This window comes from Canis lupus, chromosome 6 (genome assembly GCF_003254725.2).
Source record: "Canis lupus dingo isolate Sandy chromosome 6, ASM325472v2, whole genome shotgun sequence".
NCBI lineage: Eukaryota > Metazoa > Chordata > Mammalia > Carnivora > Canidae > Canis > Canis lupus.
Window position 1 is genome coordinate 21,752,801 of NC_064248.1, and position 13,979 is coordinate 21,766,779.

The 13,979-nt window shown below is 47.0% G+C and overlaps 1 protein-coding gene across 2 annotated transcripts in view; it reads right to left on the bottom strand.

Moving 5' to 3' along the window:
* The window catches only part of PRKCB (protein kinase C beta), a 325,066-nt gene that overhangs the window by 147,996 nt on the left and 163,091 nt on the right, over positions 1-13,979 (bottom strand). For both annotated transcript variants that reach the window (XM_025416163.3, XM_025416162.3), the window contains exons 4-5: positions 12,377-12,488; positions 11,942-12,070 (exon numbers count right to left, since the gene is read on the bottom strand). In XM_025416163.3, coding sequence (XP_025271948.1) covers positions 11,942-12,070; positions 12,377-12,488 — 241 coding nt within the window. The remainder of the gene's footprint in view (positions 1-11,941; positions 12,071-12,376; positions 12,489-13,979) is intronic.

Genomic DNA, 13,979 nt, shown 5'->3' on the forward strand with positions numbered 1-13,979 from the left:
CTTAAACTATATCTCTCCAATGGATGCCTTGATGTGTTGGAATCCGAATGGCAGATCCAGAGTGCAAACCCTGGATCCCCCACATGCTGACAGGGTGGCCAGAGGCTCGGATTCTTTCAGGTTGAGGAAAATAAAGTGACTGAATTCATAAGTTAGTTGCGGGGACTACACCCAGTGACGTTGCGTGACACTCCACAAATACTCCCAGGGTCTAAGTGCCCCTGCATTTAGGAAACAAAACCCCAAAGCCCTCTAGGCTCACAAGGCCTCCCTGGCTGCCCGGCAGCTTCATTCCCCACCCCCCACCCCCACCGCCCATCACCAGGCTCCAGCCAGACCCTGTCCTGTCAGTTCCCGAAATGCATAAGCCCACCCCCGGGGCCTTTGCCTGTGCTATCCCTCTGCTTGGCATGCTCTTTCCCTGGATTTCAGGAGTGGGCTCCCTCCTGCTCATCATTCAGGTCTCAACCAAAAGTCATCATCTCTACCGATGACCCAGGGGCCACCCTCAATCTGCTGTTGTTACTCTCCTTATTGCTGTCTGAAAGTATTTTGTTGGCATTACTGTTCCTCTCCAATCGTTAGAAAGAACGCAGGGGCCATGAGAGTGGGTGTTTTTCTGTCTTTTCATAAGTGTAAACAGTGTCTGCACACAGGAGGCACCCAACGAATATTTGTTGAAGTAGGGGAGCTAGGATTCAAACAAAGGCCTGACTCCAAAGCCCTTGCTCCAAAGCCAGACTCTACAGGTCCATAATTACTACAGACTTGCAGCAAGTCAGTGAGAAAAGCAGGCAGAAGGCTGGTGACTGGAGAGCTAGCTATGCCACCTCCCCCTGGGTGGTGAGAGACAAAGGCAGAGCAGGAAAGGAAGGTTCTGGAGCATTTTACACAGGGGGCTCATGCCAGCTGTTCAAGCTTCATGAGGTCCATCCCAGGGCGTGCAGGTCCATGCCAGGGCACCATGAATGGGGATTGTGGCCTCTGAGGAAAGGACATCAAAGCTGCATGACCTCTGAAATGCCACGGCCAAGGTGAGGCTGGATGTCACAAACCATCCCAGGCACATCCATCCACCTGTGGCCGCTGTGCAAGAGCAGAGCACGGGTAATCCCTGCCATCTAGTGGCCAAGACATGTCCCCCTGTTTCATGGTCATTGAGCAAAGGTTATGGAATTTTATTTTATTTTATTTTATTTTATTTTATTTTATTTTATTTTTGAGAGAGCACACATGCAAAAACAGGGTAGGAAGGGACAGAGGGAGAGAGAGAATCTTAAGCAGGCTCCATGCCTAGCATGGAGCCCCACACAGGGCTCAATCTCACAACCCTGGGATCATGGCCTGAGCCAAAATCAAGAGTGAGACACTCAAGCCAAGGAGCCACCCAGATGCCCCAAGGTTTATGGAACTTCCCAGTGCATACAGATCACCTGGGATTTTGCTGAAATACAGATTCTGACTCTACAGGCCTGGATGGAACATGAGGCTCTGCATTTCTAACCAGTTCCCCAGGTGATGCTGCTGCTGCTGCTGCTACTGCTGGTCCACAGACCACATTTAGAGCAGCTGGCACCTTCCAATTCCTGAGGTGTGAACACCCCCAGATGGAACACTGGAGACCACACAATGGGAAAGAGAATCAGAAGGCACCAGAGTAGTATAAGCTTTTGAGGTCAGAGAACTTAGCCCTGGAGGCAGAGTCGTGGGAATGGGCTGTCAGTGCGGGCCACCAGGGAGAAGCAGAAAGAAGAGGACAGGCTTCCTGCGACCTGAATAGGGACATGCCCTTAATAAGGACTGCAGGAAGGCGTCAAAGGGCAGATGCCACGAGGGCCAGAGATCAGGCCCAGTTTGTAGGATGAATGCTATGCAAGACGCACACTAGTGACAGTGAAGACCCAGAAACACCTCAAAATGCCTGGGTTCCACTCTGCCCAAGCTGAGACACCCCCCAGCAGTCCTCCCCAAAGCCTCTGGCATCAGCCACTTAATTTTCACTGCTACTGTTGCTGGAGAATTTCATTTGAATTCCTTTTTCTTATTCAGAGATCCTTCCATGTTTATTTTATGTTTGAAAAATTACAAAAGTGATTGTGTTTATCGCGACCAGAGCAACAGTTCCTAAGACATACAGAGAGCCCCCTTCCCTGCCTCACTCTCTCTCCGTTCCCACTTCCCAATCCTTCTGCGATCCCAATGTTTACAGCCTGGTTTGTACCCTTCCACACCTTCCTTCCCACCCTTATAAAAATACACAAACATCACTTCACACATAGTAAGTGTCTGTTGCGGCTGCTTATTTCTTCGAAATGAGATCATACTAAATATATTTTTATGCAACTTAATCTTCTCACTTAATAATACATCAAAGATGTCCCTCCAGGTCAAGGGTTGGCAAATGTTTCTAATGAGGGCCAGAAAGTAAATATTTTAGGCTTTGCAGACCATACAAGCTCTGCCACAGGCACTCAGTGAACTCACTACTGTATCACCAAAGTGGCCACAGTCAATACAGAAATGAATGACGTGGCCATGTCCCAATAAAACTTTATTTACAAAAACAGGCAGTGGGCCACACTTGGCCCACAGGCCATAGTTTGCCAACCCTTCTCCAGCTCTAACCCATTTTTAATTTTTTAAAAAGATTTTATTTATTTATTCATGGGAGACACACACAGAGAGAGGCAGAGACACAGGCAGAGGGAGATGCAGGCTCCCTGCGGGGAGCCTGATGTGAGACTCGATCCCAGGACCTCAGGATCATGACCTGAGCCAAAGGCTCAACCGCTGAGCCACCCAGGCATCCCCTTATTTTTAAGTATTAATTAACCTGTATTTAATTATTTTGAATGTTTAATAAAAGCATAATATGAAGTACAATATACTATAGGAAAGCATACGAATCATTAATTGTACAGTTTGTGAAAACATGTATGACTAGATCCCAGATCAAAAACCAGAATACAATCAGCTCCATAGAAGCCCCATGCACCCATTTTAATTCACTATTTTCAACAACTGCATGATATCCCACAAGATGGATGTGCCCTAATTGGGCAGACTCTAATTCTTTGCCACCACAAACGGAGTATCTATAAACATGCCTGTTCTGGACTTTGCTTCTTTGCATGCTAATGTTTTATTTCAGTAAGGCTGAAATCGGAAATCTGAAAATCCAAGTGTGTGTGTGTCTGTATATATATATATATATAACAGATTTTGCTGGACCCCTTCCCGAAAGGCAATGACAAGTCACAGTCCTGCAGGTCCTGGTGGTGCTCCCTTTGGCACAATTATTTAGAAACAGTCTGTGTACGCAGCGTATCCTGAGGTTTGAGGGCCTCAGACAGTGGTTATTCTGATGAGAGTAAACATTAAAGGAAGAGGAGAAGGGACACTGAGTAGAAAGAGTTTGGTCCCCTCTGTCTCAAAACAACTCCATCCTTTCGAGTGTCCAGGACACCCACCTACCACCTCAAGAGCCACAAGGCTTCAAAGGAAGGGTGGCCAAGGATCCCTTGACCTTAGATGGTGTGCAAACAACCGTCTAAGCTGCACAAAAAAAAAAGAAAGAAAGAAAGAAAGAAAGAAAGAAAGAAAGAAAGAAAGAAAGAAAGAAAGAAAGAAAAAGAAAAAAGAAAAAAACCAGAGCTTCACAGATGGAGATATGATTTAACTCAACTAATCTGTTACCAAAACGGTAAGGAGCAACCTAACAGAGGTGTCTTGCTGGGTTTGCTTCAAGGGAATTTGCTTTCCACTGAGTACACAATGAAGTGTTTTCTACAAACCTCTTCTGCTGCATTACAGTTTCTCCAAAAAAAAAAAAAAATTCCAACCACTATTAATTACGATGCAGTCTAAGGGATCAGAGGTGCCAGGGTATCCCATTCCCGCAGCTCCCAAGTGGGTGTGAGGCATGGGGGGCATGCATGTCTGCACACACTGGGCATTTTTCTGAGTATAGATGGTGTTCACAGCTTTTACCAGATCCTCAATGGCAGCTGTGACATCCAGAAAGAAGATTAATTTGATGGGGGTTGAGGTGACACAGCAGAATCCATTTGTCAAAACTCAGCCACTGTGCACCGAATATGTGTATGCTTCACTATTTGTAAATTTTACCTCAACCGTTAAAAAAAAAAAAAAAACCTGTAAATAAGCATGGTATTCTAGTCGATGATGCGCATGCTTAAGTGTTTAGGGGAAACTGAATTGATGGCTTCAATTTGCTTTGAAATGTGTCAAAAATAAGCAAATTGACGGATGGAGAGTAAGGGAAGATGGTTTAGCGATCAAGCAAGTGGTGGGTAATAAATATCAATAGCAGATTCTAGGTGGTGAACAAATGGTATTCACTGTAAAATTCTTTCACCTTTGTTGCATGTTGGACATGTCTCATAACATTGGGGGGGGTGGGAATACTAACTGGTAATGTACAAGGGATGGGAGAAATGCACAAGAACTGGATCCTATGCCTATTCCATGATGTATGGCTTTGAGAAGTTACTTTCTTCCTTGGTCCTCTGTGACTCAGGTGTTTAATGGGGGTAAGGTGGGGGGGGGGGCCTGAGCTGTTCTCTGTGGCACCTTCCATTATGGACAATCATGATGCTGTGGTTTCATTTCATTCTGTAAAAGGGGCATCTTTGGAAAGAGGTCCTTTGGGGAGGAATGGCTTTGAAGGCAGAGACTGCCCCCTAGTGGGCCCAAGTGGCCTAATTTATGATCATTTTCTGTCCTTGCCAATATTGCATGGCTGGATAATATTTCAGGATATTATTCCATCTGTATTTTCTTTCCTTACATTTTCCCTTTCATCCCCTCTTCTCTTGACCTTTAAAGCAGGCAGCCATCTAAGTGGAAGTATGTGGCAGTGCAAAAGAGCAGAAAGCCTTCGGGTCATTCTTGCTCGGTGTTGCAAACTCCCAAACCTCAGAGGTTTGATTTTATTTATTTGTTTGTTTGTTTATTCATGAGAGACACAGAGAGAGAGAGAGACAAAGGAAGAGACAAAGGCAAAGGGAGAAGCTGGCCGCCTGTGGAGAGCCTGATGGGGGACTCGATCCCAGGACCCTGGGATCACGACCTGAGCCAAAAGCAGACACTCAACACTGAGCCACTCAGGTGCCTCCTCAGAGGTTTTAAAGAGGAGATCACATTAAGGAAGAGGATTCTGTGGCCCAGACTGTCTTGAAAAAGGTTTTGAAAGGCAGTGGATTTTAGTCTGACAAGAATGAGATTCCTAACAGAAGGAAGAAAGGTGGGGAAAGACCTCAAGGGTCTCTAGGCATTGGCCAAGTTATGAGGTTCATCCAGACAGAGACCTGTCTTGCCCTCAAGGGTCTAGAATATGTTTGGCAAAACGTAGAAACTCAATATTGTTGAACGAATAAGTGAATGGCTGGGAGAGTGAGTGAATGGATTCTAGAAGAGTTTGTACCCCAAATGTAGGGAAAGGAAGCCACACTGGACAGCTAATACTTTCCCACACCCTCCTACTGCTTCTGGTCTACCTTCCTGTGTGCACCATGCACCCTATTCCTTCCGCCCAGGATGCAGCATCACGGTGACACTGTGGCCATGGAACCAGAGTGCCTGGGCTCAAATCCAAGACCCACCACTGACTGTGTGACTGCTGGGAAGTTCCTCAGCCAGCTCTGCGCCTCAGTTTCCTCACATGTAAATTTGGGATGATCATAACACCTACGGGAAAGGATCACCATCAAGATTAATGGACTGATCTATAGAAAGCATGTAACAAGCACTCAAGAAAAGTAGCCAGTGTTATTTTTCTCAAGTACCTTGACATGAAGCTTTCCCCATCCAGATAATTCCTATAAATCTTACAGGCTCAAGCCAGCCATAGTCCTCTCTGGGAAACCTCAGGTGCCCCTCTGGGTGCCTCCATAGTACCATCACAATATTTGCTTGCCACATCACAATACAATGATCTATGCCTATCTCCCCAACTAGGCTGTGAGCTCCCTGGGGACGGAGACTAGCTCATTGGTCATTGGACCCAAGTTGGTACTCTAGCCCTCCCTGAATGATGAATGAATGAATCAATCAATCAATCAATCAAATCAATGAATACCTGTGCTTACTGAGCTCATCTTACCTTTCTGCCTATAACATGCCACCTTTCTCACACTGTAAACATCTAACCACTCCAAGCCAGGCCCACATGTCCCACCTCACCCCTCAGGGTACAGCACACACCTAACTCTGCTCTTGCTCTTCTGGTCATATCCTGCCATATTGATTTCAGAGGAAAGATACCCAAGAAGAATATCAATGTGGAGGACCTCCATAGGTTTTCTTATACTCTTTCCCCCCCAGTTAGAGTCCCCATGATGGCAAAAACCTCCTCTACCCTGAAACAGTTCTTTAAATGACAAGAGAGTCTTCTGTGAGTCTTCAGCATCCATTTCCTTTCTCTGAAAAGTGCTTTCAGAACCTCTTTTGGAATCAGGTATATGCGGAAATGTAACCTCAACTTTTCCCAGCTGCCTGTCAAGAACTTAATGTCTCTTTGTTGTTCTTCTTCTTTTGATGTGTGAATGTCAGATCTTGGAAAGGATTAAAATACTGCAATATTGGGGGGACCTAAGTCGCCTGGGAGATACTTCCACCTAAGCAGGGTTCCGTAGAGCACAGTACAATGGTGAGAGCAGTGAATGGGAGTCCCAAAGAGAAGGATAAAAAAACTTGCTCATTCTGCTTTTTTAAATAAACAGTCCCAGGGATGCCTGGGTGGCTCAGTGATTGAGCATCTGCCTTTAGCCCAGGTGGTGATCTCAGGGTCCTGGGATCAAGTCCCACATGAGGCTCACCGCAGGGAGCCCGCCTCTCCCTCTACCTATGTCTCTGCCTCTCTCTCTGTGTCTCTCATGAATAAATACATAAAATCTTTAAAAAATAAAAAAATAAAAATAAATAAACAGTCCAAATTTTTGTGAGATATAGTTATGGATACGAATATGGGTATGGTTAAGGATTTGCAGATGGCCATAATGTAGATGGGAATGTAAATAATGAGATGCCAGTTGTTATGTTAATAGAGAGACAGTGAATTGAAAGGGGGTTAATATGTGTAAGGACACAAGCTTTATAAACTCTAGGAGCACTGTTCATATTTGACGTGGGCTTCCGACATCATGTTGTGTGCTCCCACAGTAACACTTGGCATCTTGATGTCCATATGATTTTCTATTCCTCTACAAGTCCCACAGTTCTGGGTCTTTTCAACATTATCCAGGGAATTGCAGTAGTCATGGCTCCAAAGAGTGGGTCCTGGTCTGGGTCCAGCTGTTTACCTGGGACCTGGTCCTTAAGAGTTTTTGTGTGGTCTCCTTCCTACAAGAATAAGTGTGTGAAATGGGCTATCTGCTGAACTTCAGTTCCTCACTTCAGAAAGCACTGATTAGGGGGTCACCTGTGAAGTCCCGGTATCCATGAGGACCCTCTGGTAGTAATACACACAACCACTGATGCTACAAATATTTAGTGATGTCCATCATACGAGGTGCTGGGGAAAGTGTGAACCAAAGCAGACACTGTCCTGCTCTTATGGAGCTTCAATCCATAAGATAGGAGGAGATAGAGACATCGTCAACCCAATGTAACACTGCAACTGACACATGTTCAAGTTCAGGATACCATGAGTGTCTAGTAGGGCGGAGCTAGGAGAAGGTTCCCTGATGGTGAAGGAGAGCTGAGGGTCTACAAGAAGGGGAAGGATTACCTGTGGGAAGAAGACAAGGGGGCAAAGATGAGCATTCCAGACTGAGGAAACAGAAGGTGCACAGGTCCCATGGTGGGGGGCAGCCTGGACAGGATGAAGGGGTAAAAGGAAACCAGAAGAGACAGAGAAGTGAGTATGAGACCACCACATTAGATTCATCTGTCCTAAGGGCAATGGGAAACCACTGATGGGTTTTTAAAAGGAGAACTGATGGGATTTCCATTACGACCTTGACCTGCAAGATCCCTGACAGCACACAGAGCCTGGATTCAAGAGCCAACGGAGATGAGGAAACCTTCAATCTTCCAGAAAGACCTGTAACCTGCTGGCTTCTGGAATTATTGGGATTTCCAAAGAGTATGAGACAGTCAGGGAAAATGGCAAAGTGTCCTGGACTGGTGGGTGGAAAGTCCTAACACTGAATGTGCCTCTACGGTCTGGATAAAGTGAGATGATCTGGACTAGCATTGCTGGGAAGGGCTCTCCGCTCTCTGATCCATCTGGCTGGGATCAAGCAGGAGGACCTAGAGTCCCAACCACGAAACCAGAAGGATGCTTGGGGGATTGGAGGGGTATCCAGGTGTCCGAGACCCTCCACACTGGCCAATGCCCTCATCCCCCAGCTGCTCTGAGTGTTGGCTGTTAAGGGCTCAGTTGTCCCATGTACAGACAATCGGCCTGGGCCACACAGACGCCACCTAGCTTCGGAGGTACCACCACCCTCCCGCCTCTGACCCCAGCAGCCTGCAGCAAAGACCGACAGTCCAGGAAGCTCGGTGAGACTAGGTGACTTAAACAACAAACACTGATTTCTCAGAGTTCTGGAAGCTGGGAAGTCTCATATGAGATGCACATCAATCCGGTTCCTGGTGAGAGCCCTCTTCCTGGCCGGCAGACAGCCACTTTCTTGCTGTGCCCTCACGTTGGTGGAGAGAGGGAAATCTGTTTCTCTTCTTCTTCTTATAAAGCCACTTATTTCATCACAGAACCTCACCAGTGTGACTTCAGCAACCCCTAACTACCTGGAGAAGGCCCCACACCCAAACACTATTCCCTTGGCTTAGAGCTTCAACGTATGAATGGGAGGTGGGGGGCAGAGTGTAGTCTGCAGCACTGACTGGCTGTGAAAGACCAACTCCCTGCAGGAGGGAGAGGAAGAATCAGGCTGAAGCTCGTCTTCAAGGGAGACCATTCCCTTGTTTAGCTTTTTTTGCTTTGCCCTTACTCCTCTTCTCCCACCCGCAGCCCCAATAAATCACTTGAACAAAAATCTCCATCTCGGTTCTATTTTTAGAGAACTGCAGTCAGACATCAGGTTCCTCTATCATCAAGCAAGCAACGAGCCCCTTGCCCAGGATAGACTGTGCTGGGCACGGTGAAGGGGCAACCGAGGGCCACAGTGACCTTTCGTCGAGAGGCCTGGGTGCTCATCCCCACTCTGCTCATGACACCAGGTAAGTGGTTCAGCCTCACTGAGTCTTGGGCTCTTCTTCCATAGGATGGGACATTCTGCCCCTAACTCTAATGGAGCCTCAACTTGCCTCCCTTCCCCCCATTATGGGTCAAACCGTATCCCCCAAAGAAGATATATTCATGTCCCAACCGCAGTACCTGGGAATGTGACCTTATTTGGAAATGAGAGCTTTCAGACTGTGATTAAGTTAAGATGAGGTCATATGAGATTTGAGTAGCTATAATCCAATGACTGGTGTCCTTATAAGAAGACAAAACTTGGACACAGAGACATGTAGGGAAGAATGCCATTTGATGATGAAGGCAGAGGCCGGGATGATGCCAAGGGACACCGAAGACTGATGGAAATTACCAGAAACCAAGAGCAAGGCATGAAACAGACGCTCTCAGAGCATTCCAGAGCAAACCAACTCTGCTGACACTTTCATTTCAGACTCCTAGCCTCCAGAAGAGTTACAGAATAAATTCCTGCTATTTCAAGCCACCCTATTTCTGGCATTTTGGGACAGCATCCCTGGGAGATTATGTATCCCCAGTTCATAGGCACAGAGTGGGATTGCCAGAGAATCATCAGCTTGTGATCAAGAGATGCCCGGGCAGATCTGCGTGGAAGGGGGAAGACTCTGACCTTGAATTTGAAGGGATGCTGTATTGCACATCAGAAAAAGACTCCCCAAGAAATGCCCATAAGAGGTAACCTAGTTAAACCACAAAAATGAAATTAATAAGGTGGATGGGAGAGGGGAGACCAAACTAAGAAGTAACCTGTTAGAGTCTCACAGACCTAGGTGATGAAGCATGTGGCTCTCTAAGCCTACCTCCTGATGAGTAGAACGATAGTACTACTGCTTAGCTCATTAGAGTTGCTCAAAAAAAATTTTTTAAGATTTTATTTATTTATTCACGGGAGACACAGAGAGAGGCAGAGACAGAGACAGAGGAGAGGGAGAAGCAGGCTCCATGCAGGGAGCCTGATGCAGGACTCGATCCAGGGACTCCAGGATCACATCGGGGCTGAAGGCAGGTGCCAAACCGCTGAGCCACCCAGGGATCCCCAGAGTTGCTCAAAAAATTTAAACAAGATATTGCCATAAGTGCTCAGCACGGTGATTGACACGTTTAAAAAACACTCCAATGTTAGCTCTTGCTTTATTGTTTTGGTTACTAACGGTGTAAGTTCTGAGAAGCCTAACTCCTCTGAGCCTTAGGATCTTCATTCATAAAACGAACATAACAGATATTTCACAGGTTGTTGTGAGGATGAAAGAGAGAACACGGAAGGCTTTTTTACCGAAGCATAATTGGCACATAACGATGTGTATGTTTACGTACAATGTATGGATTTGACACATTTATGTTTTGTGATATGATTACTGCCATGGCATCACCTAACACCTCTATCGTAGCACATAATTATTATTTCTTTTCTTTGTGGTGGGAACAATGTATGGGCTTTGAGAGCATTATACTAAGTAAGAGCATGTATACAGGATGGGTTCCGAACTGTCGGCTGCCCCCAGTGACTGACCTGAGCCAACACAGTTCCCAGAGAAGGACACCAGAGGGCAGCAGAGTCTCATTTTTTGCCCCACCCCAGCACCAGGAAGCTCAGTGAGAAAAAGCCTGTTTCTCCCTAGAAACCCCCAAACATCTGGATAGAAGGAAGTCAGCCACTTGCCTTCCTTTTAGAGGGGGAGAAAAAAAGCAATTCAGTGGAATGCATGTTACCGAAGAGCTCACTGGGTATCACGAACCTCAGTTTCAAACAGGGATTGGATTTTACAGGGAATATTTTTCGACTTGTACCTGGTATAAGTGCAGCCCCTCCCTGCACAGGGCTCAACACATCACAGCTGCTGAACCAATCTGTGGCCTCAGAAGCCAACCGATTTTTGCAAACTCAATCCCTTCTGTGATCAGTTTCCCAAACTGCCAAGTCACAAAACCTCGTGTATACGGATTAGTTATAAAGTCTAATTTGTGTCCCAAGCACATGAGAGGGAATTCCTCCCAATGTTTTAGACCACACTGCTTGAGTGTGGGTTTTACTGTAGCTTAATGACTGAGTATTTACGAGTCCTGCAAAGCCAGGTTTCCACTTTGCTGGAACTTCCCACATCAGAGCCAAGTATTTTGTGAACGCTCCATTCCAGGAGCCCAGAGACGCCCTGGTCCTGTCCTCCCCTCGTCCTCCTGCACCCCTCCCACCAGCTATATAATCCCCTTTCTTATTATTATTATGAGATATTTCAGAAGTGCAAAATGTATAGGGAATAAGAGAACAGGGACCCACGTAGACACCATCAGGTTTAAGAAAGAAATTACTTCAAATATACAGAAAGGCCCCGGCAATGCACGCTGCATCCCTCCCTCTTGCCTAAGTTGTCACAACTCAGAATTTGTTTGTCATCAAGACTATTCTTCCCATTGGGAAAGTTTGCGGAAGCACCAAGCATTCCTTCTTGGTTACCTTAACAAACAGAACTGCACACTCACAGACCCCGAGCAAGAGTAGGAAAAGGAGAGGGAAGGAAAGGGAGTGGGGACCTGCTGAGCTCCGGCCAGCTCAGGTGCCTGCAGTGGAGAGGGACTGGGATAGGGCAGCGTGCTGCAGTCCCCTTCCTGCTCCGGCCCTGCCCTGCCCAGCCCTCCACCAGCTTCCCTTCCCACAACAGGTTGGACCTGCGGCGCGGGCACCCGAGCCCCAGTGCCACCTACCGACAACGATGAGGACTTCCCTCTCGATGTGGGCCTGGATATAGATGCGGCCGCGGCGCTCCGTGTGGTCAGTGCCGCACAGGCTGGGGACGTTCATCACGCAGCGCTTGTGCACGTTCATCATGCAGGCTGCGAGGGCAGAGAGGTCCACGGCTCAGGCTGGGTCTCATCAGAAGGGCTCCTCCAACCCCTCCACCAAGGCCGAGATGGACAGAGGGAAGGTGGGACCTGTCTGTTCTCCCTGAAGCCGCGGCATGCATGCAGAGCCCACACCCTGCATGCCCCAAATGCTGCTGGATTGGATTGAGAGCCTCCGTTCCCAGCAACAGACGACTGGCACACCAGCCCACCCAGGACTTGGGAGAATGTGTGGGACCCCAGCCCATAAGGAAGCAGCCCAGTTACCAGAGGCCACCACTGAGCAAATGTACTTACTGTCACATTTCATCCCCTGGTGGATGAGTCCATACAGCAGTGAGCCACAGTGGTCACAGAACGTGGGGCTGGAGTATGTGTGGATCTTAAACTTGTGTTTGCTCCGAGGGTCCTAGGACCAAGAGAAACAAACAAAAGAGACCAGTGTCAGTGTGGCAAGTCAAGGACTCACACAGCATCTTGGAGAATTCACCGAGAACTGTACCTGGCCCCCACATTCCTCACGCCCATTAAGACCATCACCAGAGCTCTGCGCCCAGATGTGCATTTGACAAACGGTGGCTGAATGAGCGCATGACCGTGACAGCAGCTGGCTCCCATTGCAGCCCCAGCACATCCCTGTGCCCAAAGTCCTCCACCTGGGAGCCCAACCGACTCCTGCCTGCAGTAAGGACTGCAGAAACAGCAGTGAAACAGGTCCCCTTTTTCCAATTTCTTCCCTCTTTATCCTCTGAGCATGCTTCTGGAGTGCTCTGGAGTGACCTAAAACCCAAGTCTGAGCATAAAACCTTGCTGCTTAAAGGCTGTTTGCTAGTCCCTTGTCACCTACAGAACAGAGTTCGAAGCTCAGTGAATGGTGCAGGTTGTGGCAGAGACTGCTAGTTTTTTCAACAAATACCCATCCTTTCCTTTAATAATAGAACCTTTCCGTTTGAGCAGAGAGCATGGCCACTCAATTAGAGACTACATTTCCCAGCCTCCCTTGCAGCTTGGTGTGACCATGTAATAAAGTTCTGGAGAATGGGATATGTATGCTTTGGGGTCATTCAGTGCAAAAGAATGTGTGCAAGCCTCCCTGGGCCCAAACACCTTAGATCCAAACCTGGAGCTGTTTTGAAAGGATAAAACTACCCTAGTAGCCTCAGACTTCGTCCCTTTGGACAGACACCTGAGAGAAAACTTACCCTTCTGTCTTGCTTAAGTCACTATATTTAGGGGCTATTCGTTACAGCAGCTTATGCAGTTCCCTAACTAACAAGCATACCCTTCGTAACCTAGCAGTGCAGTAAGAAGGTTCGGAGTACAGACTTTGAAGCATTAACTATCTGGGTTCTTCTTAGCTGTATGACTTTGGGCAAGTTACTTAATCTCTGTGTTTCAGTTTTCTTGTCTATAAAATGGAGTTAATAGCAATGCTATAAGCTTATTAGCCCACTGGGAAGAATAAACAGATTAATCCGTGTAGAGATCTTAGAAGCACCTGGCACCCTGTAAGCAGTATATGCTCTTGTGTTATAATTACTACATTTCCCTTATGATCTCAACTATGTGTCCTAAACACACACTATGTTCTCAGTACACAGGACTCATTCACGCCCCCACACATGCTCCTCTGGCTCTGCGTGCTGTCTTTCTCCCTCAAGAGTTTCTCTTCTGTCACTGCACTAACCACACAAAGCTCCTTCTTCTCTTTCTCAAAGCCAGCCTGAAAGTTGCTTTCTCTGTGAAACAGTGTACTGCAGAAGGTAAGAATGTGGACCCATGATTCGCACCCAGGGCTCATCTGACACAACAGTCTTTGCTATAATGCTATCCATCTCTTCCCTCCTTTGTTCAGCTCGTCACATGTTTATTCAAAACATACTCTGGTAACAGAAAATAA